Raw genomic sequence first — 27,836 nt, 5'->3', positions numbered from 1 at the left:
AATGAAAGGCTCTCCAACTGAGTCTTAGACTCAAAATTTTGTTGTTTTGATGATGTTAACCCAAAAGAAAATTTTAAGGTATGGAGTCGGGCACGCAAGGAGACATGCTAATCAAATGTCCATTGTATTTGTTTTCCTTTCAAAGCTGACTTCTTTATCTTGATACAACAAATATGAATCGATTGTTTCCATAGTAACAAATATCAGCCACTTTTTGGGGATCTCGTGATTTTGTGGTAAGACTTTTCAAATACCGATATAAAAAAGGTGATTTTCAAAATAGACTTATTTTAAAAAATATTAATGTTTGTATTGTGATCACATTGTTAATGTGATCTTTATATTTTATATATTTTAGATGTTCTTTCTTATATATTTTTAAAATTTAAATATACTGATATTTCCCAAGTAAAATAAAATTGTTAAATTTATCTGTGATTTTCCTTTGACTAGAAAATACTGATAATGAGATGTGTGACTACTACTGCATGAGTCACTGAATGTGTTGAATTCCGGAAGCACTTGAATGAAAAGAATCCACCATGCTCATGCCCTTTGCTTACTCTGTGACCATGCACTTCATAGTTGGAAATCACTCCTGCATGTATAACTGCCATTTCATAGTCAGTTTTACCCGGTTGTGTTCTGCAGGTAGGACGCTATCCTCGCCTTCTGATAAGCCTATTTTTTCGGCTGTTGTATCCATGCTATTGGCCTTCATCAATCTGGCATTTTATCGTTTCCTGTCTCAAAGTGATTGTATGCACAATTCAGGGTTTTATTTTTGCTGCCTTGGAGATATTGAGGAAACCAAAGACTAAATGATATCTCCCTGAATGTATCTGAAGCGAATATGACTGGCATGAAATTTGTAATGTGCATGGTGATCACAATGTGTTTCCAAATCCTTTTGTTATGTATATCTAAGTCATGCTTTTCTGCAATACTACACAAGTTCATATTCACAACGTTTTTGTTTTAGTTCCACTAGTTATCTCAACATATAATTGGTCTAAATCGAGCTTAAAAGGCCACAACGATTGGTTCTCGGATTCCGGGGTGCTGGGGAGGGGTCGACTGCAGACAGGCTTGGCTTTCTGCCTTTTGCAAGAAGTAGCCACACCATCGTTGGTCTGTCTTGCTCAATTAAAGCATGGATTAAATACGGATCATATTATCTTTTGATATTTTATTGCAGGATCAAAGTATTGCATTGCAAAACATTGTCTAAATAATTCAATCCAAATCAAGTTTTTACGTTAACTTTAGATCAATTGAAAAAGAACTGCAGTAATTGAAAAAGTTACCTGAAACTCTAGTTTCCTCTTTGTTTCTCAAATTCATTCCCTTTTGCTTCTTTAGTGTCTCCGACTCACTTTTCACTTCTCATTCACCCCTTGTCTTCATATGTTTTTTTATATCAAAAGTTCATAAATTGTACAAAAAAAATGATGTTTTTCTTGAAATGCCTTGCAAATTTTGAAATCCACTCATGTTCAAATTTGTAAGTGTTCAGCTTTAAAAGAACCATTATAACCTTTGCCTAATGAATTTTTTAAAATTTGTGTGATATATTGGTGCAGTTATCGGCTATCACAAACACAAATGTAGGTTCACCTTTTTTTTATGAACTTCACTCTCAACGCTCATATATGTAATATTTTATGATCATCCTATCAAAAGAAGGTCCAAAATCTACAACCAATGATGATCCACATTCTTTCTCTAATGATCATGTTTTTAATCAATCGGAATTTACATAGATTTTTATCATTCACATGTTTTGATTATGAATTTTTGATGCATTTTTTGAAAGCGCTAAAAATCATTGACCGACAATACTTTGCATTGTAAAGTTTTAAATGCATTGTGAGCCATCAAATTTTCATGTATATATATATAGCCACAATAAATTAAATATTGATATTCACATCATTTGTTTATTTATTATTTAACTTACCACAAAAAAGCACAAATAAATCAAACATCAGCCATATTTGTAGTGAGCAGCTTCACAACATGGAAAGAATCCTACAAAGGCCAGAAGTAAAAAAGCATGCATGGTGCTTTCGCAGCCACATTTTTCTTTGGTGAGGCACACTGGAGGAAATCCTCCCATGGCTATCTAACTGAGGCCCCCCAACTAAAATAGTGCAGTACCACAGAACCAACCATGACAGTGATCTTGAACACTTATTACTAATCTGACAGTTCTAGTTCATGGGGCAAAAAACCCAAGATCATGCAGAACTTCCAACGATCAGATTGATCATAAAAACTAAAATACAGAGAAAGCCTACTGCTTTCTGAAAATTTACATCAGCCTCCAAAATGCAAATCAAAACTACATTATCAGAACAGACGGCAGAGAATAAGGACAAAATGGATGATTACCTTCAATGTGATCATCCACCGGTTACACAAGAAGATGGTGTTCCTTCTTCACTCCTCGGCAGCCACATATTTTTCTTTGGTCAGGCACACTGGAGGATACCCTCCCATGGCTATCTAACTGAGACCCCCAACTAAAACAGTGCAGTACCACAGAACCAACCATGACAATGATCTTGAACACTTATTACTAATCTAACAGTTCTAGTTCATGGGGCAAAAAACCCAAGATCATGCAGAACTTCCAACGATCAGACTGATCATAAAAACTAAAATACAGAGAAGCCTACTGCTTTCTGCAAATTTACATCAGCCTCCAAAATGCAAATCAAAACTATGTGATTCTATAGCTACATTATCAGAACAGACGGCAGAGAATAAGGACAAAATGGATGATTACCTTCAACGTGATCATCCACTGCTTACACAAGAAGATGGTGTTCCTTCTTTGCTCCTCAGCATGCCTTGGATCAGTAAGCTGCCATATAAAAGGACAGCTCCACCGGTCGTGCATCTGCCTTTTACCACCACACTACTTTTAGAAAGGGGTCCAGCCGTCAAGGAATATGTGGAGACTTCAACTTAGTGCTCCATGCTCAAGAAAGCAAAAGAAAATAAAAGACAAATCAAACTTAACAGCCTGATCCCAGCACTCAAACTGCCCATTACTAGCCTTAATACCATGTCAAGCAATGGACTGAACGGCAACAACAAATCCAAGCCCCATTGTCCAGTAACAAGGCCCTGTAGATGCCCCCTAAAAAAACTGTAGAATGGTGGTAAAAATACATAATATTCAGATGAGTATCTTCAAGCAAGCCATAGGGCATGAGAGACAGCAAGAGATGTTTTAATTTATCTCCATTGACTCTGCATGGTATTTATCCAGGTCTGCGTCAAGGTCTTCAGCAGAAATACGTTCACCACGTCCTTTGCCCCTTCCTCGCCCTCTACCCCATCCACGGGCCCCACCACCACCTCGGGGACGAGCTGCAGCAGCAGCTCCTCTTCCTTGGTTGCTGTTAGATCATGAACACCAATAATCAGAACACTTGAAAGCCTCTAATTGCACAAGTTAAGAAGATTCAAAGGATTCTTAACAACACAGAACGACTAACAAAGATAAGCACCAATATGTTGGCAAAGTGTTCACACAAGAACAACGCTGCCTTTGCACAAAGCTGCATGTACATTACCAGGTGGATGAATACAGGTAAGTCAAGTACGTTCTTAAAGTCGGCTCTCATACAAATACACCCTCTTTTTCAATTATAATGCTCAAATGCACATACATACCTTTAAACCAAACTTAGAAAACTATATGACCCTACACCAAAACGAATTTCATGACATCTTTGAAGCATATCAAAACTAGCACCAGATTACCCACTTCAAATTTTATTAGGTGTAAGATGATTTTTAGATAAATAAATATAAAAATATGGCAAAACCAAGTAAGACTCGGTTGAGACAGTGTGTGACTTCCCCAATCACAATAGTGAAGCCAAGTCAACTATTGACTTGGCTGAGTCACAGTTTAACGTGGTTTTGCTGATTATATGAATATAAATATAAACATAAATAAATATATATATGCTAAATTTGATAAATTTTAGTTTCTCGTAAATTATGATATTATTAATTGATAGTTGAAGTTTAATGCATGTTTTTGTTGCTTTTTTGTTTTGAGTATTAATCTTGATAGTCATACTCTATGTTAAGAAATATACAGTTACACAGCTTATTTGTAGCTTAGCATGATGTTATTTAATTTATTTCTTGCTTTTACGAGTAATCACATCAATCTGTAGCTTTTTTGCTATAATAGTGCACTATTCTTACATAAATTTAAAAAATTAACAAAACCTCGCCAACACTGAGTTGACCCATCTGAGTCATGTCAACTTTGGATGGGTTGATTAAGTGGATGTGTGGAACTTAATCAATCTTTAGTGGAATTATGGATTAACTGGTCACTAAGTCTTTAGTCAAGGGAATGCAATTAAGTTTCAGCAGAATGATGGCTTATGTAGACACAATCAATTCTTCATTCAGTGAAAGATAATAGTAAAATATTGGAGATAAGAGGATGGTTGAAATTTCTTTATAAAAAGTGAGAATGGGTGAAGGAGACATCATAAGGCTCTTCTTCTTGATGGTTAGTTCTTCCAACTTTGTCAATGTTGTCTTTCTTCCTCTTCAATGGGATTCTCAGACACCTTTTCTTCCACAAGAATGGGAGAGCCAGTGGTCGATTCAAGCACAGTATGAGCTTCTTTTTCTGGAAACATGAAAGAACTTTCATCTTTTGAAGCCATGACAGAGCCTTTCTCTTCCTTTTTTATAGTGACGGCCTCAGTGATGACTCAGACACAATTTCTTTTCCAAGACTTAGCCAAAATCATTTTCTTCTTTATTCTCGACTTGAGTCTCACATCGGTGGACCTGAGAACAAGCAAGCTACAGTGAATCCCCGTCACGATAGGTATGATAGATTACCACCCAACCCAATATCCAAAGTTGTAAAACACACAAATCTCATATTATGGTACCCAAACACTCCATTTTGCTTTCTGTACCTGTGTCGACAAGCAGCAACACCCGGACACGCCATTTTACCCTCCTTACGAATTTGTATTTAATTTATATTTTCAGTTTATAACTTTATATTTTTAGTAATATAATATATATATTTTAGTCATAGCATATATATTTAGATTGTATTCAGTTTATTTTGAATTTATTTTGTATTTATGTGATATATAGCAGTGTCCCCGTAACCACATTTTTTGGAATTGCTGTGTCGTACCCTCCACACCCACACCCACACCCACACCCACACCGTACCCGTACCCGTACCCGTACCCGTACCCAGGTGACATAGATCTCATGCATGGTGGCAGTGTGCAGTGCACCACCTGCTCCATATGACATGCTGATGTAACATTAACAGGCTTTGGAAATCCATGTTTAGAAACCCCACAGGAGACATCAGACATGTTTACTCTCAATCATTGTGTTTTGCATGGTGTACAACAATTAAGACTTTTCAGGGGATTAACCATTCACTGAAGTTTTCTTGCAAGATTCTGTCTGTTAAACCCCAAATATGTTACACCTCTATCAAAACCTGACATAGCAACCCATAATCACAAAATCTCCTGCCCATTGTGGGTCTTCATTTCTCACTCAACTAGTTGTTAAAAGAGGAACTCCAGATTTACCTGTGCAAGGAGGAAGAAGAATGATAGAGAAGAGGGGCTGCAGAAGGTCACGGCTGAATCGTTTTTCATACATGACTATTCTATTCAGTAATACATATTAAGAAGTGATTACAATAATTAGGGTACAAAAAATACCCTTTAATAAACAACTAAAATTACAACATAACACGATAGTGTGTATGGATACGAATCCAAGTTGGATCCAAGATCCATGAACGACTTCTTTTCACCCTCCCTCAAGTTCTGGACCATGAACAACTTGCCTTTTAGCATCCAGAACCTGTCTTTCGTCAATCCTTTTGTTAATATGTCTGCAACTTGTTCTTCAGTTCAGACAAAATTGGGCTTAATATCTTTTTCTTCAACCTTTTGCCTCATAAAGTGTTGGTCTATCTCAATGTGTTTTGCTCGACAATGATGATAGGATTGAAGTACATATTGATAGCACTTTGGTTATCACATAGTAGGAGTGATCGAACAATCAGTTCTCCTATCTCATAGAGGAGATGTTTTATCCATGTAGCCTCTGCAGTTGCAGCAGCCATCGATCAGTATTCAGCCTTTGTGCTCGATCTAACGACGACTTTCTGCTTTTTACTGCTACAAGAAACCATGTTCGACCCAATGAAACTGCAATAACCACATACCGATCGACGTTCATCTGGATCCCCTACCCAATCAACATCAACATAAACAATGATCTCATGTGCACCCTGATTCAACCCACTTTTTCTGTACACAAGTCCGTCACCACCAATGCCTTTTATATACCTTAGAATTCTCTTAACTGCCTCCATATGTGATGTACGAGGTGTTAAAATATATGTATCGTTATATATATATATATACCATAATACCCGATAGGGGTATTATGGTTATTTCACACAGTACCCGATAGGGGTACTTGTTTTTCTTCATTTTTTATTTCTATAATTATTTTATTTTTTTCTTTTTATTTTTTGTATTTCTTTAAGCCACTTAAGGGGCCACACCATAGAGTCGTTGGGGGCTCCCAACGACTCCATGGGAGCCCCCTTTTGTGGCTCTCCTTTTGAGGCCATGAGGCCTCCTTTCCTCTCCTTTTCTTTTGTATAAATAGGGGTGAACCCCTTTGTATTTTATTCATTCTGGAGAGCTCTCTCTCTTTCAATAAAGAGACATTTATATTTTGTGTTGTGTTGTCCCTTTGTAGACTTGGCTATTATCTCTTTTGTTGAACATTGTAAGTGCTTATAGAACTCTTTGTATTTCCGCATATCCCATTACATGGTATCGGAGCCACCCGGTTCTTAGAGGAAGAAGCGTGGTACGTATACTTTTCATCTATTATCTCCCTTCTTCTCACTTCTTGGTGGCATTATGGAAGCAAAAATCGATCTATCCTTCAAACTCAATGGAAAGAATTACATGATGTGGGCATCGGCAATGGAGAACAACCTCAAAGGTAAGAAACTTTGGGGTTATGTTATGGGTTCCATTCCGGAACCTAAATTAGAGCTCACAAAGATCGAAGGTGGACAAAAAAAGTCTCTTAAGGAAGATGCTCGCCTCAAAGCCATTGAAAATCACCAAAAAGAAGTTGAAGATTGGGAAAACAACCATGCAAAAATCCTTGCTTGGTTTATGAATAATGTCAAACTCAAGGTATGTGCTAACATAGCTAAATTTCGTAGGGCAAATGAGGCTTGGTTTTTTATGAAGGGTATGTATAACCAAAAGGATCTTGCAAGAGCATATTTCTTGCAAGAAAAAATTAGAACCACCAAACAAGGTGATTCAAGTATTCAAGACTACTATAGTGCTTTAAACCCACTATGGGATGAGTTGGCTCTTTTAGAGCCAAAGTGGGTTGCTATGGAAGATGTCGAATTGAGACAAAAGCAAATGGAACAAGAGCGATTGTCCCAATTCTTATTTGGGCTATGCCCCGAATTTGAGCAAGTGAGGTCATCACTTCTCCATAGATTCATCTTTCCTCCAATAGAGGATGCTATTGCCGAAATAACTCAAAAAGAAACAAGGCTTGGCATGAGTAAGAATGTTGATGAAGTGCTTACCGTTTCCAAACCCGGCAATAATGTAAAAACCTATAACCCCCCCCCACTTTGGAAAACAAGAAAATTATAATGGAGGAAGAAAAATGATTGCATGTCATCATTGCTATGAGTCGGGTCACATTAAACCCACTTGTCCAAAGCTCAATGAAACAGCCGAGACCGATCCGGGGGTTTATTATGTCAGGTGTTTTCATTAACCCGGATGGCTGACTGAGTCCGCTCCTAAGGGGACGGTCAGTGACCAAGAGAGAAAATCCCCAAAGGCATTTGTGGCCCATGGATGCATCCAACTTCTGCAGAAGTACCTGGGAGTTACCACCTAGGATAATTTATGGTAGTCCCAATTCCCCTAACTCCGATGACTGAGGAAGCCGAGTCTTTTGCCCGTGGGGTGGTTGTTAACAACCTGTCCATCGGAGTTTTTGTACCATCCATCATCTCCCTTGATGAACCGTGAAGGTCGAATGGGTACGATGGGGGTTTCTTAACTGCCACCCCATTCTACATGCTCTGGTCTATTAGAGTCACTCGAGCATCTTGCCTGTGAAGGCGAGTTGTCACCATTTATGTGATCTCAGCATTGTGCTAAATGCACGCATTGAGGTTGTTACAACCTCATCATCCAAACATCGTAACACACATGGGACGTACTTGTCCAAAAGTACGATCGTACATTCCGAAAGGTACGATTGCGATGAGAGGGTAACAAATAATGTTTTATGATTCTTTTGATTCATACATGACATGTATTGCTCTTTGAGCAATTGGCCTGTGGAGGCCGACATTATCTCATTGATATCTATAAGGTGTTGATTGCCCACTTCAGGGTACTTCATTGCCTCTTGTAAAACTTATACCGTACATGTCTTAAGGTCCGGTTACAATAGCAATTTCGTGGGTTTCTCGATGGATGTCCCATCACAGTATTTCATAAAAATCAGTAATATACTTGGCATGCTCAATTAATAAGAAACAGGACGTCTCAGACAAGTCCTGGGATTGCTGTGGATTCAATCATTTCTTCCAAGTAACCGACTCGGAATACACTTAGTTGCATCTAGCAATGCATAACTAGCTCGCAAGCTTTATAAGCATACATTCATTCTCGAGGAGTCAGCCTTGTACGAGGAAACACCTTCTCTCAAGCTTTTAGTGTTTGTACCCCATTTCACACCCTTTCCAAACGGATAAAATGTGGTACGTACACCTGCACACCCTACAAGGTTTGCTTGAGGGCGGCTACAAGTTTCATCATGAAATAACAACACGGCATATATAAAAAAGTCACAACAGTGAGCAAGTACATAGACACAGTCATAGGCATTTCTGTAAAAATGAGTTCACCCGTATTGCATACATTAAGCATGAAATTCTAGAGGAATAAGAACGAGGAAAACACTGACCAGACAATCATAAGTTAAATACTTCTTCAGATAAGCAGGTATGTAAAACAACTATTTTATCTTAGAAGTCTTACATTTTATTTCATTCATCCAAAATCCTTGTGCGACTTTCCCCTACCTCAGGATGTCGTGCAGCTGCGTGCGTCTACGGGTGTAGATGATACGAGGCTCAGGCCGCGGAGCCAGAGCGGGGTTCGATGCGAAGTCTGCAAAAGTGTGAGTATTCAGCGCTACATTATTTATCATGCGGAGAATAGAAAGTCAGGCCTGTCGATCGAAAAAGAGAGAGGCAGCAGGGGTGTGCCCCTGTTTGCCAAAATCAGAAAAGCGACAGGGGGCGAGTCCCTGCCTGTCGACAACAGCGGGGCGACAAGGGATGAGCCCCTGTCGAAAACAGTGAGGCGGTAGGGGGGCCTGCCCCTGCCGACAGCAGCAAAGCGGCAGGGGTCGAGCCCCTGCCGACAACAACGAGACGGCAGGGGGCCAGCCCCTGCCGACAGCTATGGCCTCTCTTGAAGAATCTACCACCAAAGAAGATGAAGGCAAGAATGGAGACCTTAAAGAAACTCTTGGTCAAATATCCATGGCTCTTCAACAAATCCTTAAAGCTACTTTCTCCACATCGGGTGCGGCCATTGCGTCTACGTCATCACCCAGTATGTATTCTTGGATCTTAGACTCCAGAGCATCTTTTCATATGGCTCCTCAAGAAAATGCCTTAGTTGATGTTTGCACCAATTCAAAAGGCTTTTGTGTTTCTACGGCCGATGGAACTTTTTTTAAAATCTCTAGTATTGAAACGCTAAACTCAAAAAATTCTCAAAATCTTTTTGTTCCAAAAGTTAGAGTTGTTCCAAAACTAAATTTAAATCTTTTTTCGATATCCCAAATTGCCGACCATGGATGTGAAATATCTTTCTCATCTAATGGTTGCTTTGTGTAGGATCTCCGATCCGGGAAGCGGATTGGGCAAGGCCATAGGAAGGGGGATCTCTACTATATGGATCATCTAAACCTTCCTACAAACTATTTTTGTTCTTATGTCCAAGAAAAAAATATTGAAACTTGGCATAAAAGGCTTGGTCATCCAAGCTATTCAAAAATGTATCTTTTTCCGTTTGGAAACAAATTTTGTAAGGAAAAAGACATTAATTGTAAAGATTGTATTTTTGGAAAAATGAAGTCTATTCCTTTTCCCACTAAAACTTTTCTCTCTTCAAGACCCTTTGAATTGGTGCACTCGGATGTTTGGGGACCATCTCCGGTCATATCTAAAGGAGGTTACTCCTACTATGTCACTTTCATCGATGACTTTACTCGATAGGTTTGGATCTATTTTCTTAATCACAAATCGAAAGTATTTTCCTTCTTTAAAGAATTTCATATAAAAATTCAAAATCACTTTCAAAGAAATATATCTACTTTGAGAATCGATTCTGGTGGAGAATACTTATCTAATGAATTCCAAAATTATTTAACTCAAAATGAAATTTGTCATCAAAGATCATGTCTTAGAACTCCATAACAAAACGGACTAGTGGAAAGAAAGCATAGGCATATCATAAAAACTGCTAGAACATTACTTGTCTCTAGAAATATTTCAAAAAATTTTTGGGCCGAAGCCGTATTAACCTCAACATACCTAATCAATAGAATGCCTTCCTCAAAATTAAAGAATGCCTCTCCTTATGAAAAACTTTCTAAATTTTCTCCGAATTTCAATCATCTTCATATTTTTTGTTGTAAATGCTTTGTTCTCTTGCATAAGAGAGATAAGTTGTCTCCAAAGGCAATTGAATGTGTTTTTCTAGGTTATAGGGAAAATAAAAAAGGCTATAGGTGTTTTGATTTCGAAAATGACAAACTATATGTTTCAAAAGATGTAACTTTCTTAGAAAATGAAAAATGGTTTTGAAAAAAATGAAAAAATCAAATGAAAGTAATTATATGTTTTTACGTGATCTTATTGATGACATAAATGATGATTCTATGAATCATCTTGAGAGCATAGAAGACACTTGTGATGTGTCCAATCTTGATATGTCACCATCAAGTGATGGTGTTAGTAATGAAAATATCAATGTTTACACCCGAAGAGATCAAGGAAGGCCTATTAGTGCCTTAGAAAAATACTCTCAAATTTCTGAATCTTCAGAAGAGCCCCCCATTCGGCACTCTTCTAGAGCATCAATACCCTCTAATATGTTTGTTTCCTATGAGTCTTTAGCACCCAATTATCGAGCATGTTTGATAACCTTACATTCATATTATGAACCCGCTCACTATAATCAAGCTAAAACTCTACCGCATTGGGTTGAAGCAATGAAAATAAAATTAGATACGCTAAAAAAGGCTAATACTTGGGAAATAGTCAAACTCCCTCTGCATAAAAAACCTATTGGATGTCGCTGGGTCTTTAAAATTAAAACTAAAAGCGATGGATCCTTAAAAAGATATAAAGTCAGGTTAGTAGCGAAGGGATATTCACAGGAATATGGAATCGACTATGAGGAAACATTCGCTCCTGTAGCCCGAATGACTAGTGTCAGAACTCTAATAGCTGTCGCATCATCCAAAAAATGGCCTATATATCAACTAGATGTGAAAAACGCTTTTCTAAATGGGAATTTAAAATAAAGAAGTATATATGGATCCACCACCTGGAATTAATATTGGACAAGGTCAAACTCTTAACTCTTAAAAGCCTTATATGATCTTAAACAAGCCCCCAGGCTTGGTATGATCATTTTAGTGATATCATGGTTAAATTAGAATTTCACTCATGTTATACTAACACTGCTCTTTTGTTAAAAGTACGGCTACTAGCATTGTCATCTTATTGCTTTATGTTGATGACATGATTATCACTGGGAACGATCAAAATAGTATTGTTGATGTTAAAACTATGTTGAAAATTAATTTTGACATGTCTGATTTAGGTTTTCTTAGATATTTTCTTGGTATTGAAATTGCATATTCTCCTAGAGGATATATTTTGTCACAGATGAAGCTTGTTGCAGATATTTGTACCAAGTCTGGCATTTCAGATGATAAAAAGGTAGAGACTCCAGAGGTTATTAATGTCAAATTAAGGTTGGAGGACGGGGTTCTTCTGGAAGATCCCACACCCTATAGACAACTCATTAGATCTCTCACTTACCTAACCATCACCAGACCAGACATCGCTCATGCGGTTCACTCTGCAAGTCACTTTCAGCATGCTCCTACAACTGTGCATATGAGCGTCGTACTCCGGGTCATCCGATACATCAAAAACACTATAAATAAAGGGTTATTTTTATCCTCATCTTCTTCAATAACCTTCTTGCTTATACTGATGCAGATTGGGGAGGTAACCATAATGATAGAATCTCAACTATTGATTTTTGTGTATTTTTAGGAGAATCCTTAATTGCCTGGAGATGCAAGAAGCAATAGAAAGTCTCGTTGTCTTCTACTGAAGCTGAATACCAGACTATGACAACCACAACAATGGAACTAGTTTGGCTTCACAGTGTTCTTAAATACATGGGGGTTGATATTGCTGGAGCTTCAAAACTATGTTGTAACAACAAGAGTGCCATATATATTGCAAGCAATCACACCTTCCATGAGCGCACTAAACATATTGAGATGAACTGTCATTATGTTTGGGATGAATTTCTACGAGGAACAATTACCCTTTCATATGTCACTTCAGAATATCAGCTGACAGACTTCTTTACTAAAGCTCTTCCTGCCCCTCACTTCATGTTTCTTCTTGGCAAACTTTCCGTCATCTCCCCGTAAAGTTTGAGGGGGGTATTAAAATATATGTATCGTTACATATATATACCATAATACCTGATAGGGGTATTATGGTCATTTCACACAGTACCCAATAGGGGTACTTGTTTTTCTTCATTTTTTATTTCTATAATTATTTTATTTTTTTCTTTTTTTGTATTTCTTTAAGCCACTTAAGGGGCCACACCATAGAGTCGTTGGGGGCTCCCAACGACTCCATGGGAGCCCCCTTTTGTGGCTCTCCTTTTGAGGCCATGAGGCCTCCATTCCTCTCCTTTTCTTTTGTATAAATAGGGGTGAACCCCTTTGTATTTCATTCATTCTAGAGAGCTCTCTCTCTTTCAATAAAGAGACATTTATATTTTGTGTTATGTTGTCCCTTTGTAGACTTGGCTATTATCTCTTTTGTTTGAACATTGTAAGTGCTTATAGCACTCTTTGTATTTCCGCATATCTCATTACACGAGGTTCGTGCATAAATTGAGATACCTGATTGACTGAATACATTATGTCAGGTCGAGTGAACGTTAAGTATTGTAACATACCTACTATGTTGCGGTATTTAGTAGGATCTTCATATAAGTCTCTCTCTTTAGAGTCGAGTTTCTGATATAACACTTGGAGTTGCCAAGGGTTTGCAATTCTTCATACCTGCTCTACTGAGAATGTCCACCATATACTTGTGTTGAGTGAGAGTAAGAGTATTGCAAGTCTTGTCGACTTCCACCCTAAGAAAATATTGCAGATCTCCCAGATCCTTCATTTTAAACCTCTGATTCAACAATTTCTTTATTTCCTCAATATAAGTTTTGCACTTTCCTGTAATGATGATGTCATCTACATATATCAATAGGAGTATGGTCACATTCCGCTTCTTATAGATGAATAATGAATAATCTAGAAGAGACCTAGAGAAGCCATGTCTTTGTATCTCAAGCGAAAAACTCTCGAACCAAGAACGAGATGATTGTTTCAAACTATATATCGCTCTTTTTAATCTACACATATACTAATTAGCATCTTGTTCTGCATATCCAGCGGGCTGCTCCATATAAACTTCTTTCTTTAAATCTCCATGCAGAAAGACATTTTTAACATCTAGTTGACCTAATGTTCATTCATGTTCAATAGCTAGACCCAACACAATTTGAATGATCCTCACTTTTACAACAGGACTAAATGTTTCATCAAAATCCTGTCATTGTTTTTGTGTGAACCCTTTGGCAACAAGTCTAGCCTTGTACCTTTCAATACTCCCATCTGGTTTATATTTGATCTTGTACACCCATTTCGACCCAACCACATTTTTGTTGAGTGGTCTAAGAACAATCTCCCAAGTACCACATTCATGTAAGGCTTCAATTTCTTCATTCATCGCTTCAATCCACTTTTTGGAGTTGGCAACTAGATAAAATGTGAGAGGCTCATCTTCTTTGTTTATGGATGTCAAAAACAATTGAAAATCCAGTGAAAATTTTTTGTAGCTGACTGTCAAGTGGATGTCGAGGCCAAGTAGACCTCCTGACACCCAACGTCTATGAAAAAGTAGGGGGCACATTAAGATTTGGACAGGAAGCGAAGATGGGTGGAGGTTCATTTTCACGTCGGGTGTAGACGATGCCCTTGTACTTTCCTGTTTCCAAGGGTTGCACAACAACCTCTTCTGATTGTGATGCATGTTCTGACTCCTCACATGTTTCCTTCTGACTACAGTCCGTAGGGCGATCATCATTAATGTTGGAAAAGAGTTCAGAGCTTAGCCATGGATAATATACCTCAACATTGGACCCTGAGCTGGAGGGGTTAGCTGGTTGGTTATCAAAGTTCATCTAATCAAAAACAACATTTCTCGATACTTTAATGTGTCTGCTCGAAAGATCATAGCACTTGTACCCCTTATAGTCATCCGCATACCCCACAAATCTGCACTTCAAGGCTTTGTCTTGAAACTTATGCCTCAATGAGCTATCAATGCACATATAACAAACAGATCCAAAAACACGTAAATCATGGTAATCGGGATGAGTGCCAAAAAGTGTAAAGTATGGCAATCTGTTTTCTAAAAAGGTCATGGGCAGGCGGTTTATCGCATGCACATAAAGTAGTAAGGATATTACTATCATGCATCATGCTCATTGCACTCTCAATAATATGTCGATGCTTCCTTTTAGCAATCCTATTTTGTTAAGGTGTGTGTAGGCAAGACACTCTTCTCCTTATTCCATTATGCTGAAGAAAATCAATAAAATCACTAGAGGAGAACTCCCCCCCTCCATCACATTGAAAATGTAGGATGTTTTCAGAGAAATGGTTTTTGACAAAAGAATAGAATTTTTGGGATAATCCAAAGACTTCTGACTTATGCTTCATGAAAAATATCCAAGTGTAGCCTGAATAGCTGTCAACAAAAATAAGATAATATCTACTACCCGAATCAGAAGCAATTGGGGCAGGACCTCAGACATCAGAACATATGATCTCAAAAGGCCTTGAAGAAGCACTTTTATTGATTGAATTGAAGGATAAAACATGACTCTTACATAAATAACAACTTGGACATTTTATTTCATTTGCTTCTGAACCCAGACTAGACTTAGGAATCAAATTATTTGAGACAAGTTTTTCAATAAAATGATGACCACAATGACCCAATTGACTGTGCCAAAGAATTAGCTTATTACATTCAGAAATAACGAACACACACTCAAAAGAAATTAATGATGGATGTTGATGAAGCTTCAAGGATGAACAAGTGAAATGAACTGTGGAGGAGGGATCTTCTTGAAAGATGTACATATTGCCTCGTCTCTTTCCTTCAGCGAATGTCTCTCGCGTGTGAAGATCCTTGACATAAATAAAAGGAGTAAATTCAACTGAAGCATTAATATCATCAACAAGTTTTAAGACGAAAACAATATTTTTCTGAATATTTGGTGTATGGAGAACATTTGAAAGCTTGAGGGAAGACTTAGACATGGGTATAATAGCATTTCCAATGTGTGAGATGGAGTGGTGAGAACCATCCCATGCGACTATACTACTTCTACCAACATAAGGAATAAGGTTTATAAGTTAAACTGCATCACATGAAACGTGGGTTGCTGCCCTTGAGTCACTTTATCATTCTGCTTCATATTCAGTCCTGCAAGTGTTGTCAATAGTAACTCTTTTATTTCTCCCCCAACCTTTGAGGTTTCTACATCTTTCTTAGCCTCTGTCTGCAAAGATTTTTCTTTATTTTGAGGATTGAACCAGCAATTTGCTTTAATATGCCCCCCTTTGTTACATAGAAAACAAGTAGGAATAAGCCTTCGACCTTGCTGATTGAGAAGAACATTGGGTGTTGGAAGTAGTCCACAACCCCCAAAGCCATGTCTTCCCTGTCAACCCCTGCCTCGAAAAACACCACCTTCTCTTCTTTTTCCATAAGTCAGACCTGTAGCATGTACATCTTGAGTCCCTGATTGCACATAATTTTCTTCAGAAAAACCCTTCAGACTCATCTCATATTGCAGCAACTTTGCATGTAGATCTTCGAACTTTGGAAGCTCTAGGAGACAGAATAAGGATGTTGTCAGAACATGATAGTCTGACCCCAACCTGCTTAGAGTCTTGCTGCAATTTATCTTTATCATTAACCACACATCCCACGATAGCCAACTAATCCATGATGCTCTTCATTTTATTCAAGTATTTCATGATAGACATGGAATCTTTCTTCAATATTTGAAATTCTCGCTTAAGAAACACAAATTTAGCCTCAGAGATTTGCGAAAATGTATGAAGTAACTTGTCCCATAACTCCCTGGTTGAACAAACATCAGGAATAGCTACAAGAACCTCTTGCGACAGTGTAGAAGTGATGTATGCCACCAATGTTTGGTCTCCGTTCATCCAAGCGACGCAATCCGGATTTCTGAGAAGCACAGTAGAGGATGCCCCCTTATCATCTTCCTTTTCCTGCGAAATAAACTCTGGAGGGGTTGGAATTGATCTATCCAGATATTCAGAGAGATCTTTGCTCCTTATAAAAGAAACGATTTGTCTCTTCCAAGTCAAGAAATTGGTGTTGTTTAACTTCTTAAAAACCAGTTGGCTAAGAAAGTTAGAAGAAAGACCAGTTTGTGGGAAGAAGGAATCCATTGAAGAGAACACAAGAAGAAATTGAAATTAAAATAAGAGGGAAGAATTTCAGGACAAGATTCAGTCTACCGAAAAAATCAGCCACTTTTAATAGTCTTTTTTTTTTGCAAAAATTAAGACAAATATTATATCCTAACGTGACCAGCGAGCATGACAGACCTGATCGTGACTACACTAAATCGGTTCCAAATCAATAAAGTCCCTCGTTGAATAAAGAAAAATTGTCTTTAAGAAATTCTGTAATCTGGAATAATAAAGACAATGAATGTAAAGCAAAGGTATTTCAGATAAATACCAGATTAGCAGCAGAGGATCCTATCGATGATCCCTTTTAAGATAAACAAAGATTCTTGACAAAAGAAAAAGAAGTAAGAATCCATATTTCAATGTGAACGTTTCAGATTTACCAAAGAAAAGAGTTTCAGAAATGAAGAAGAGGATTTCGACTTATTGCCTGAGTCGATAAAGAATGAGGAGAAAAACGCAGATTAAAAGACGCAGAAAATCTGAGATTGAAAAATCCAAATTTGGATTTAAAGAGAGATGCAGATCGGAACACAGATTTAAAGAAAGGCGCAGAAAAAAAATGCAGATTTGGATTCAGAAAAGACGCAGATTGAAACTTAGATCTGGATTTAGAAAAGAAAACGCAGATTTGGATTCAGAGAAGACGCAGATTGAAACTTGGATCTGAATTTAGAAAAGAAAACGCTGATTGTGAAGAAACACAGAATTGGATTCAGAGAAGATGCAGATTGAAACTCACAGATTTCTCAGCTTGGAACTTAAGATCATCTCTTTGGACATTCCTTTTGGAAAAGCAATCCCAGGCCCAACTTTAATACCGCTCTGATACTATGTTAAAAGAGGAACTCCAGATCTACCTACGTAAGGAGGAAGAAGAATGATAGAGAAGAGGGGCTGCAGAAGGTCACAGCTGAATCATTTTTCATAGGTGACTGTTCTATTTAGTAATACATATTAAGAAGTGATTACAATAATTAGGGTACGGAAATACCCTTTAATAAACAACTAAAATTACAACATAACACGATGGTGTATATGGATACGGATCCAGGTTGGATCCAGATCCATGAACAACTTCTTTTCACTAGTAACCACTAAAGAACACACAGAGAAATAAGAAAAGTTCAATGCAGAACATGTTTCCCAAATACTGAAATATGTGATCAATCCAACAAGATTATAGAACTGCTGAAACAATAGCAAATTAAAAAGAGTTAAATCTTAAAAACAATATAATAAACTAATTCATATATACTGGCATATTTTCCCTTAACTTCCATTTAAACTTACAGCCTGCACTATCTAGTCAACAGACTGCCAATTCTCTTGAAAAATATCCAAAAGCATTTATTTCATTATCAAAGGCATTTGTGATTGGAAACAAGAAAATCATATCTAGGCTACAAATGAGGCTGTCAAGAGAAGATGCCCTTGTAATGAGATATGCGGAAGTACAAATAGTGCTATAAGCACTTATAATGTCCACCAACGGACAAACAAAAGAGATAATAGCCAAGTCCACAAAGGGACAACACAACACAAAATATAAATGCCTCTTTATTAAAAGAGAGGGAGCTCTCAAGAATGAATATATAGAAAGCGGTTCAACCCTATTTATACAAATAAAATGAGAGAAGGGGGAGGCCAAATGGCCTCAAAAGAAGAGCCACAAAGGGGGCTCCCATGGAGTCATTGGGAGCCCCCAACCGTTGGGGGCCCCAATGACTCAATGGTGGCCCCCCCCTTAAGTGGGTAAAAAGGAAGAAAATAAAAAAGAAAATAAAAAGAGAAAAACAAGTACCCCTATTGGGTACATGTGAAAAGACTAAAATACCCCTAGCGGGTATGAATGAATATATATTTATATATATATATATATATTGATTACATGCATTTTAACACCCTCCCTCAAGCTTTACGGGGATATAACCGAAAGCTTGCTGAGAAGGAACATAAAACGAGGAGTAGCAAGAGCTTTAGTGAAGAAGTCCACCAACTGGTACTCGGAAGTAACGTAAGGCAGTGCTATGGTTCCTCTTAGGTATTCATCACGAACGTAGTGGCAGTCCATCTCGATGTGTTTAGTACGCTCATGGAAAGTGTGATTGCTTGCGATATAGATTGCACTTTTGTTGTCACAACACATCTTCGAAGGAGTAGAGATGAGTATAGGAGACTTCTTAGCCACACAAGCTCCATGATTGTAGTGGTCATAGCACGATATTCTGTTTCTGTTGAGAACAATGATACTTTGTGTTGCTTCTTGCATCTCCAAGAAATCATAGTCACCTAAGAAAACACAAAAACCAATAATTGAGACTCTATCATTGGGATTTCCTCTCCAATCAGCATCAGTATAAGCAATTAAATTAAGTGATGAAGAAAATGAAAGAAAAGCTCCCTTAGTTATGATGTTTTTGATGTATCTGACTATCCTTAAGACTGCACTCATGTGCACAGTTGTAGGTGCATGTTGAAACTGACTGACTGAGTGAACGACATGAGCTATGTCTGGCCGAGTGATGGATAAGTAGGTCAGAGACCCAACAAGTTGGCGGTAGGGAGTAGGATCCTCGAGGAGTGTTCCATCTTCCAACATTAACTTTGCATTGATAACTTCAAGGGTTTTTGTCTTCTTATCATCGGAGATACCAGACTTGGAACAAATGTCAGCAGCAAGTTTCATCTGAGAGAGAATGTATCTTCGAGGAGAGTACGCTACTTCAATTCCTAAAAAATATCTTAAGAAACCAAGGTCAGACATGTCAAAGTTTTCTTTTAAAACTTTTTTAATATCATTGATTCATTGTTCATCACTTCCAGTGATGATCATATCATCAACATAAAGTAGTAGAATAACTACTGAAGACCCTGCACTTTTCACAAACAAAGCAGTGTCAGTATAGCATGAACGAAAATTCAAACTTATCATTACATTGCTAAATCTATCATGCCAAGCCTTTGGAGCTTGCTTTAAACCATATAAGGCCTTTTTAAGTTTGAGAATCTTATTTTCACCAATACATACTCCTGGTGGAGGATTCATGTAAACTTCTTCATTTAATTCACCATTTAAGAATGCATTCTTAACATCTAATTGATAAATATGTCATTTTTTAACTGACACAACTGCCATAAGAGTCCTAACACTAGTCATTCTAGCTACGGGCGCGAAGGTTTCTTCATAGTCTATACTGTATTCTTGAGCGTATCTTTTTGCTACCAACCGGGCTTTATAGCGTTCTAATGATCCATCATTTTTAGTTTTAATTTTGAAGACCCATCTACATCCAATAGATCTCTTTCCAGTGGGTAATGAAGTTATTTCCCAAGTTTTTGTCTTTTCAAGGGCACTAAGTTCTAAGTTCATGGCTTCAACCCATTGGGGAATGTTTTTGGCTTCATGATAATGTGAAGGTTCATGAAAAGAGTGTAACGCAATTAGACACGCTCTATACCTTGGGGTTAAAGACTCATAGGAAACAAACCTATTAGGAGGATTGGAGATTCGGTTGGATTTCCTTAAAAAGGTTTCTTCTATATTGGAACCTTGAGAGTATTTTTCTAAGGCACTCATTGGAGCTTGTTGACCACGCCTAACATAGGTTTGGATGGTTCTATCACTTTCATTTTCAACATTGTTAAGAGGAATATCCTCTAGATCATTCAACAAATCATTAGAAATTTCCTCTTCTTAAGGAGTCACATCTTCTTGAGAGAGAAGATCAAATAAGAAAGCATATTCGCTTTCGTCAATATCTTTAGTTTTCTCAAAACCATTTTCATTTTCTAAAAAGGTTACATCTTTGGATACATAGAGTTTGTTATTTTTAAGGTCAAAACATCTACAACCCTTTTGATTTTTTCCATATCCTAAGAAAACACATTCAATAGCTTTAGGAGATAATTTGTCTCTTTTATGTGTAAGGACAAAACATTTACACCCAAAAATTCTTAATCTATTGAAATCGGGTGTCCTTTCAAATAGTTTTTCATATGGAGATGTATTTTGTAAGGATGAAGATATCACTCTATTTATCAAGTAAGTTGAAGTTAAAGCGGCTTCGGCCCAAAAACTTTTTGGAATTTCTTTGGAAATAAGAAGTGTCCTAGTGGTTTCCAAAATGTGTCTATGCTTTCTTTTGGCTAGACCATTTTGTTGAGGAGTCCTAGGACATGATCTTTGATGACAAATTTCATTTGTTTCCAAATAATTTTGAAATTCATTTGATAGATACTCTCCACCCGAATCGGATCTAAGAGTAGAGATATTACTTGAAAATTGATTTTTGACTATCATATGAAATTTCTTGAAGAAGTCAAAGACTTCAAATTTTAAATTGAGAAAATAGATCCACACATATCTAGTGTAGTCATCAATGAAAGTAACATAATAAGAGTATCCTCCTTTCGATATGACCGGAGAAGGGCCCCAAACGTCCAAATGGACTAACTCAAAAGGTCTTTTGGACACAAAAGTTCGATTTGGAAAAAGAGTGGATTTCATTTTTCCAAAAATGCAATTCTTGCAAACAAAATGTTTTTCATTACAAAAATTTTTCCAAGATGAAAGGAGTACATTTTTTAGAAACTTGGATGTCCAAGTCTTTGATGCCAAGTTTCAATATTTTTATCTTGGACATGATTACAAAAATAGTTAATGGGAAGTTTCAAGTTGCTCATGTAATAGAGATCGCCCCTCCTATGGCCTTGCCCGATCTGCTTCCCGGACCGGAGATCCTGTATAGAGCAATCCTTAGTTGAGAAGGAGATTTCACATCCATGATCACATATTTAAGCAACAGAGAGGAGATTTAAATTAAGTTGAGGTACCACTCTCACGTTTGGCACAAAGAAATCTTTAGAAAAATTTAAGGTTCCAAAACTTTTTACTTGTAAAGATGTACCATCGGCGATTGAAACATAGGAGTTTTTAGAATTATTACACAAATCGGAAAGCTCATTTTCAAGAGGAGTCATATGAAAGGAAGCTCCAGAATCAAGGATCCAAGAAGACATACCTGGAGGAGAGGAAGAAGCTATGGCGGGACCCGAGGTTGATGGAATCTTGAGTAGAGTTTATAGTGCTTCCGATAGTTGGGCAAGAGAAAAAGACTCCTTCCCTTTGATAGTTTCCTCCTTCTTTTGAGTAGTTTCTTCAACGGAGGCAACCTTGTTTTTAGGTGCTTCATTCAACTTAGGGCAATTAGGTCTTATGTGACCCGGTTCTTGGCAATGATGGCAAATGGCTTTTCTATAGTTGCCATTATAGTTATTTTGCCTCCCAAAGTGTAGAGGCTTATAGGTTTTCACATGATTGTCGGGTTTAGACACGGCCAAAACTTCATCTCCTCCCTTAATCATGCCAAGACGAGTTTCTTCTTGGCATATTTCGGCTATGGCATCTTCCAAAGGAAGATGCTTAGATCTATGAAGAAGGGAAGATCTAACTTGTTCATATTCGGGCCTAAGCCCATGTAGAAATTGAAAAAAGTGTCCTTTTTTCATTTGTTCTCTTCTTAATTTCACATCTACACTAGAAACTCACTTTGGTTCTAGTAAAGATAGCTCATCCCATAAGGGTCCAAAAGTGCTAAAGTAATCTCTTACACTCATTTCCCCTTGCTTAATAGTCCAAATTTTTTCTTGGAGAAAGAATTGACGAGCAAGGTCTTTTTGAGTATACATACCTTTCATAAAGAACCATGCTTCATTAGCCATCCGAAATTTAGCGATGTTGGCGCAAATTTTGAGCTCCACATTGTTCATGAACCAAGCAAGAATCTTTGCATGCTTGCTTTCCCAATCTTCCACTTTAGATTGGTGATCTTCAATGTCCTTCATACGGGTATTTCCTTCAAGAGCTTTTTCTTGATCACCATCCATCTTGGTGAGTGGAGTTGCGGTTCCGGAATGGTGCCCATAACGTATCCCCAAAGCTTTTTACCCTTGAGGTTGTTCTCCATGGCGGCGGCCCACATCATGTAGTTGGAACCATTAAGTTTGAAAGAGAGATCAATCTTTTGTTCTCCTTCCATTTAAACCTCTCTCAAGAAGATAAACCAAGAAAGAGATATACAAAATAAAAAATATAACTAGTCAACTAGTTATATCAAAAAACAAGAGCACACACAAGGCTCTGATACCATGTAATTAGATATGTGGAAGTACAAATAGTGCTATAAGCACTTACAATGTCCACCAACGGACAAACAGAAGATATAATAGCCAAGTCCACAAAGGGACAACACAATACAAAATATAAATGCCTCTTTATTGAAAGAGAGGGAGCTTTCAAGAATGAATATATACAACGGGGTTCACCCCTATTTATACAAATAAAATGAGAGAAGGGGGAGGCCAAATGGCCTCAAAAGAAGAGCCACAAAGGGGGCTCCCATGGAGTCGTTGGGAGCCCCCAACGACTCAATGGTGGGGCCCCCTTAAGTGGGTAAAAAGGAAGAAAATAAAAAAGAAAATAAGAAAATAAATGCAAAAAATAAAAAGAAGAGAAAAACAAGTACCCCTATTGGGTACATGTGAAAAGATTAAAATACCCCTATCGGGTATGATTGAATATATATATATATATATATATATATATATTGATTACATGTGTTTTAACAGCCCTAAACATAAATAATTACCTTTTGGGAATGTCATTAGGGTTTCCAAGCAAGCCATTTGTAACCTGAGGTATTGAAGCGGGGGTTGACAGATTGGTTCCAACAATCTCAATTTTCATTGGCTTCCCATCAAGCTGCACATTGTTGTACCGCTTAACAGCTGCTACAGCATCTGATCTTCGTGAAAACACAACTTCAGCTGTACCCTGAAAATATGGATCTTGCATATCATTATCAACAGATACTAAATTTCATATCTCACATAAGTTATAATCACCTACCTTTGACCTGCCACTCCTATCATAGAGGATGGAGAATCGTTTCAAATCACCCACCTCTGCGAAGAGTTCCTGCCGAATGTATAATAGAGTAAGAGATCCTGATGTTCCAGGTTGTGGAGCAGTGAATCACTATAAATATGAAAGTCAGAGCAAGGTTTAACTCAGCAGAAACAAGTGATAGATCTGAACTGTGTGCACATGAACGAAATAAAACACCAAAATAATCCACCAGAAATTGAAGTCTTAGTTCAGTTTAAAACTCAAGTGATATAAGCTTACACTCCTCACCAAAGTATATACTGATGACAGTCTTCATGCACCATGAAATGCATAAGAAAACCAACGCTGCATGGGAACATCTGGGGTAGAAGACAAGGATGTCATGAATATGATGGACTTAGAAACTTGTTAGTTACCCAGACTTCTAAAAAATATGGCGCCAAAAACAAATAGCTACCACAAAAATTTTAAATTTTCACGCTTCAAAATGTATATATATTAGGAAAGATCATAAATGACACAGATGACCCCAAAATACATGTAAAGTACGAAAACATAGAATGATATTGTCAAGTTAGATCCATTAATCTCACTAATCATGATGTGGAAAATTTATATTTAATAGAAGGAACCAAGGCATCATGGAAGAAACAACCAAACATATCCATCAATCCAATCCCTTGTATTTTTTAAAATGTTTTCAACATTTACATCCATCTCATGTCAAATAAGGCTACAAAAGGTTTCAATCCCATCCAAATGGCTATGACCTTGGCTTTTATGCTCGTTAGGAGCTTGGCTCTATGCCTATTACAACAGTTTTAACTGCTGCGTGTCACTACCAAGTAGTTATTTAGGTAAAAATATGCAACCCACAAGATCAAGTGATGACAAGAGACTACACAATCAGATGATCATAATTATCAAGATTCAAAATTTAAAACATAGATGCTATGTAAGCACCAGTCAACCAATTAAGGCCATGAAGGAAGATCTTGGCTATGATATTCTACAAGTGCAACATCAATGAGAACATAAGGATAAGAAGATTAATAGTGAAAATAAAAAACTCACCAAAAAAAAAAACAGTCTAGACCCTATGAGGCTGGGATTTGACATTTGATAAAATAATAATGCAAACATAGAGTAGAACTTTGTAAAAGAAGCAAACTCATGAAAACCATTTTTGGTAAAGTAATTTTTTTTTCATAAAAAAAGGGGAAACCATCCAAAAGTAATACTAAGATACATGTTAAATTAATTGTCATGTTGGTCAAGGAAAACAGACATAAAACCCTAAGGAAAGAGAACATCCAAATTAAGTTTTGGAAGAATTGAGGCCAGAAAGTAAACATAAAACAAAATTCACACCAACATAGTCACAATGATCTTTCGGTGAAAAAAGAGAAATGTGATACACACACACACACGGCATCCTTGTTTTGTCATGAGGCATAATTCCAAGAGATAAGAAGTGCCCTAAAGTTCATGGCCTCCCTTGAAGAAAATAGTATTCTTCTAACAGTAGCACTCTTAAGTCGATGGATATTTAATGCAGTCTTGCCTCTTAATTCCATCGTAAGTTGAATAATGAAAAACAGAAACAGGCAATATCGTATTGACATGGCATGTTTGCTGGCAGCCAAAAGTTAACCTTTCCTTTGCCAGTTGTTCCCACTTGGATGTTTGCAAACTGCAACTGCACTGACCAGCAAAGACAGCATACAGTTCTTGCTGCGGGGCCCACTCAGTCAACCCCTTAAGCTTATAGAAGAAGAACACTAGAAGAATCATCCTAATAAAAACCAACATTTCACCATCTCCCACGTTGTATGCCCTTTTCCAACTCAATAGAATTGTACCCTCGGTTCATCTCTTTCTCAATTTCTGGAATATGGACCTGTTAGACCCATAAAAACATACACACACTTCACCGCTGCATAGAATATATTTCAATCTGGAGCTTAAGTGAAGGCAATTGAAATTTTCAAATCTGTCATCCCAAATAACATCAATAACCTTCTCTTAAGTACATAAGCACAGTCTTGTTTGGATTACCTACTCTAGAAATGGCATCATCTTCATATTTGTACGAAACAAATAAATCCATTCCAAAGTTCAGATCCATTCCTCCCCCAGCAATTATTTCTCCACCTTGGCTGAGAGACATTGACCTCATATTTCCCAACCAACTATGCATACTCATCAACAATAATAACTACCATTACTTTACTGAATGCCCTGTTCTTTGTATTACTCAAACCACCAATTTGATAAGCGACTCACAAAAATTACAGTGCTTGACCCACCCTTAAGCATAACAACTGCCAAAAAATGTGATTGAAATGCTTCCAGCTTGAAATCGTACATTAATTTCCACTGCCCCCACCTACTAGTCTACTTGCATTCTCGCCAATATAAAACTAAAATAAAAAAGAGAGGTCATGTCAAGTTACTTTCGAAGTATAAAGCCAAAGATACCAAACATTACAACTGGGCTTGATGGTCGAACACTATGGAATTCTCATTCTCTACCAACTAATCTTTAGCTTACTCCAAAATATTTCCATTGCAAAATAGAATTAAAATTTAAAGAAACGATCAAATTCAGGGATCAGGCAAAATGGTTAAACATGTGACCGTCGATCTCAAGATTCTCAACCATGTGAACTTTATGTTGCAAACAGGGATGTATTACGCTTTGTGCTAAATAAGTCGATCTCAATATAGACAATTATTTAATTTGTTCATTGTTCATCTTTAGTTAAGAGGCAAATGGGCAGAAACCTAAAATGACTTGCTTAAGATGTATATCGTCATCAAGCCCAATTCTGAAGTTGGTTTTCTTTTCTTTTAATGGCATAATTTTGGGGATTTTAGTGTGAGAACGAATCCAAGGACGCTTGGTGTGGATGGGGAAACTCCATCACTCTACCAATCTAGCCCAGGTCGGTAAATCTGAACTTGTTTCTTATGTTAATTTGGTGATTCGGTGGATGGGCATGAGATTGGAGATTGAGTTTCACATAGTTGAGGGCAATTAAGCGAGAAAAAAAAAAGACGAAAAAAGAAGAACAAATCGACTAATTAGGATAACGAATAAGAAAAAACAAGAAACCTTAATATCTTCATTCGAAACGCCATAATCCAAGTTCGAGATGTAAAGCTTCGTCCCCGTCTCGATCGACCGTGCCGCCTGGCCAGGATACGCCGCCGCCGCCGCTGCCGTCTGATCCACGAACATATCGTGCTGCCACGCCGTCTCCGGCGCCGCCTGCATCGCCTGATCCACCAAAAGCACAAAGAGAATGAGAACGACCTAACCTCCATCCAAAGGCCCAGAAACAAAAGGGAAAAGAACAAATCTGCCGTGATCAAGATCAAAGAATTCAAGCCCGAACAAAAACTCATCCAAATCAAAACCCTAACCAGAAAAACAACAAGAACCTCGAAAAAGGCTCACATTTCCGACGGCGTAAGGGTTCGCCCGATTCGCAGCGCGATTGGGGAATCGGCGGGTGGGGCCGGAGGCGGCGGAGCCGCCGCGGCCCCTTCTACTGGATCCGCCGCCGGCGGACTTCTTGTTGCTCTTGATGAGGTCGTCCAGGGTCATGTCCAAGGCTTTGGACATCTTCGCTCGGCCTGCAAGAACCCTTAGATGATGAGATCGGATGGTCGGGAGGGGAGGATGAGGCGACGAAGTGCCTCTCGACAGAGAGATAGGAAGGGGTTGGGGTTAGGGTTTTTTTTGAGGGGAGAGAGGAAAGAGAGAGCGAGGGCTTTTGTGAGTTCAGGCAAGAGTCTTCAATCATCAGCAATATCATAGGTTATATCATGGACTCATAAAGGCCACTCACGTGAAAGAGCCGCGTGGGCTCCACAACACTTTCAATGCGGA

The 27,836-nt window shown here is 37.8% G+C and overlaps 2 protein-coding genes across 3 annotated transcripts in view; one reads left to right on the top strand and one right to left on the bottom strand.

Moving 5' to 3' along the window:
* The window catches only part of LOC149839766 (uncharacterized), a 39,663-nt gene extending 38,554 nt beyond the window's left edge, over positions 1-1,109 (top strand). The window contains exon 11 of one of the 2 annotated variants that reach the window (XM_090002815.1): positions 652-1,109. In XM_090002815.1, coding sequence (XP_089858941.1) covers positions 652-825 — 174 coding nt within the window. In that variant the 3' untranslated portion in view covers positions 826-1,109. The remainder of the gene's footprint in view (positions 1-651) is intronic. The other variant, XM_090002813.1, reaches the window with a different exon arrangement.
* A 1,453-nt stretch (positions 1,110-2,562) lies between these two features.
* LOC149839765 (THO complex subunit 4A-like) lies at positions 2,563-27,695 on the bottom strand. The gene is made up of 5 exons (XM_090002812.1): positions 27,402-27,695; positions 27,057-27,221; positions 23,939-24,007; positions 23,679-23,863; positions 2,563-3,410 (listed from the first exon to the last, which is right to left on the bottom strand). The coding sequence occupies exons 1-5, from the start codon at positions 27,567-27,569 to the stop codon at positions 3,242-3,244; spliced, it is 756 nt and encodes a 251-aa protein (XP_089858938.1). The 5' UTR covers positions 27,570-27,695; the 3' UTR covers positions 2,563-3,241.
* Positions 27,696-27,836: the final 141 nt, after the last annotated feature.

This window comes from Nuphar pumila, chromosome 4 (assembly GCF_984573655.1).
Source record: "Nuphar pumila chromosome 4, dmNupPumi1.hap1.1, whole genome shotgun sequence".
NCBI lineage: Eukaryota > Viridiplantae > Streptophyta > Magnoliopsida > Nymphaeales > Nymphaeaceae > Nuphar > Nuphar pumila.
The sequence above is the reverse complement of the archived record's forward strand: the minus strand, read 5'-3'. Positions and strand labels throughout refer to the sequence as shown.

What these genes read in the sequence shown, in the direction of transcription:
- LOC149839765 (XM_090002812.1), bottom strand. Translation starts at nt 27,569, where the DNA reads ATGTCCAAAGCCTTGGACATGACCCTGGACGACCTCATCAAGAGCAAC. An exon ending in ACCCTTACGCCGTCGGAAAT is followed by an intron (nt 27,222 to 27,401) that starts GTGAGCCTTTTT and finishes TTGGTGGATCAG; the next exon opens with GCGATGCAGGCGGCGCCGGA. An exon ending in ATAGGAGTGGCAGGTCAAAG is followed by an intron (nt 23,864 to 23,938) that starts GTAGGTGATTAT and finishes CCATATTTTCAG; the next exon opens with GGTACAGCTGAAGTTGTGTT.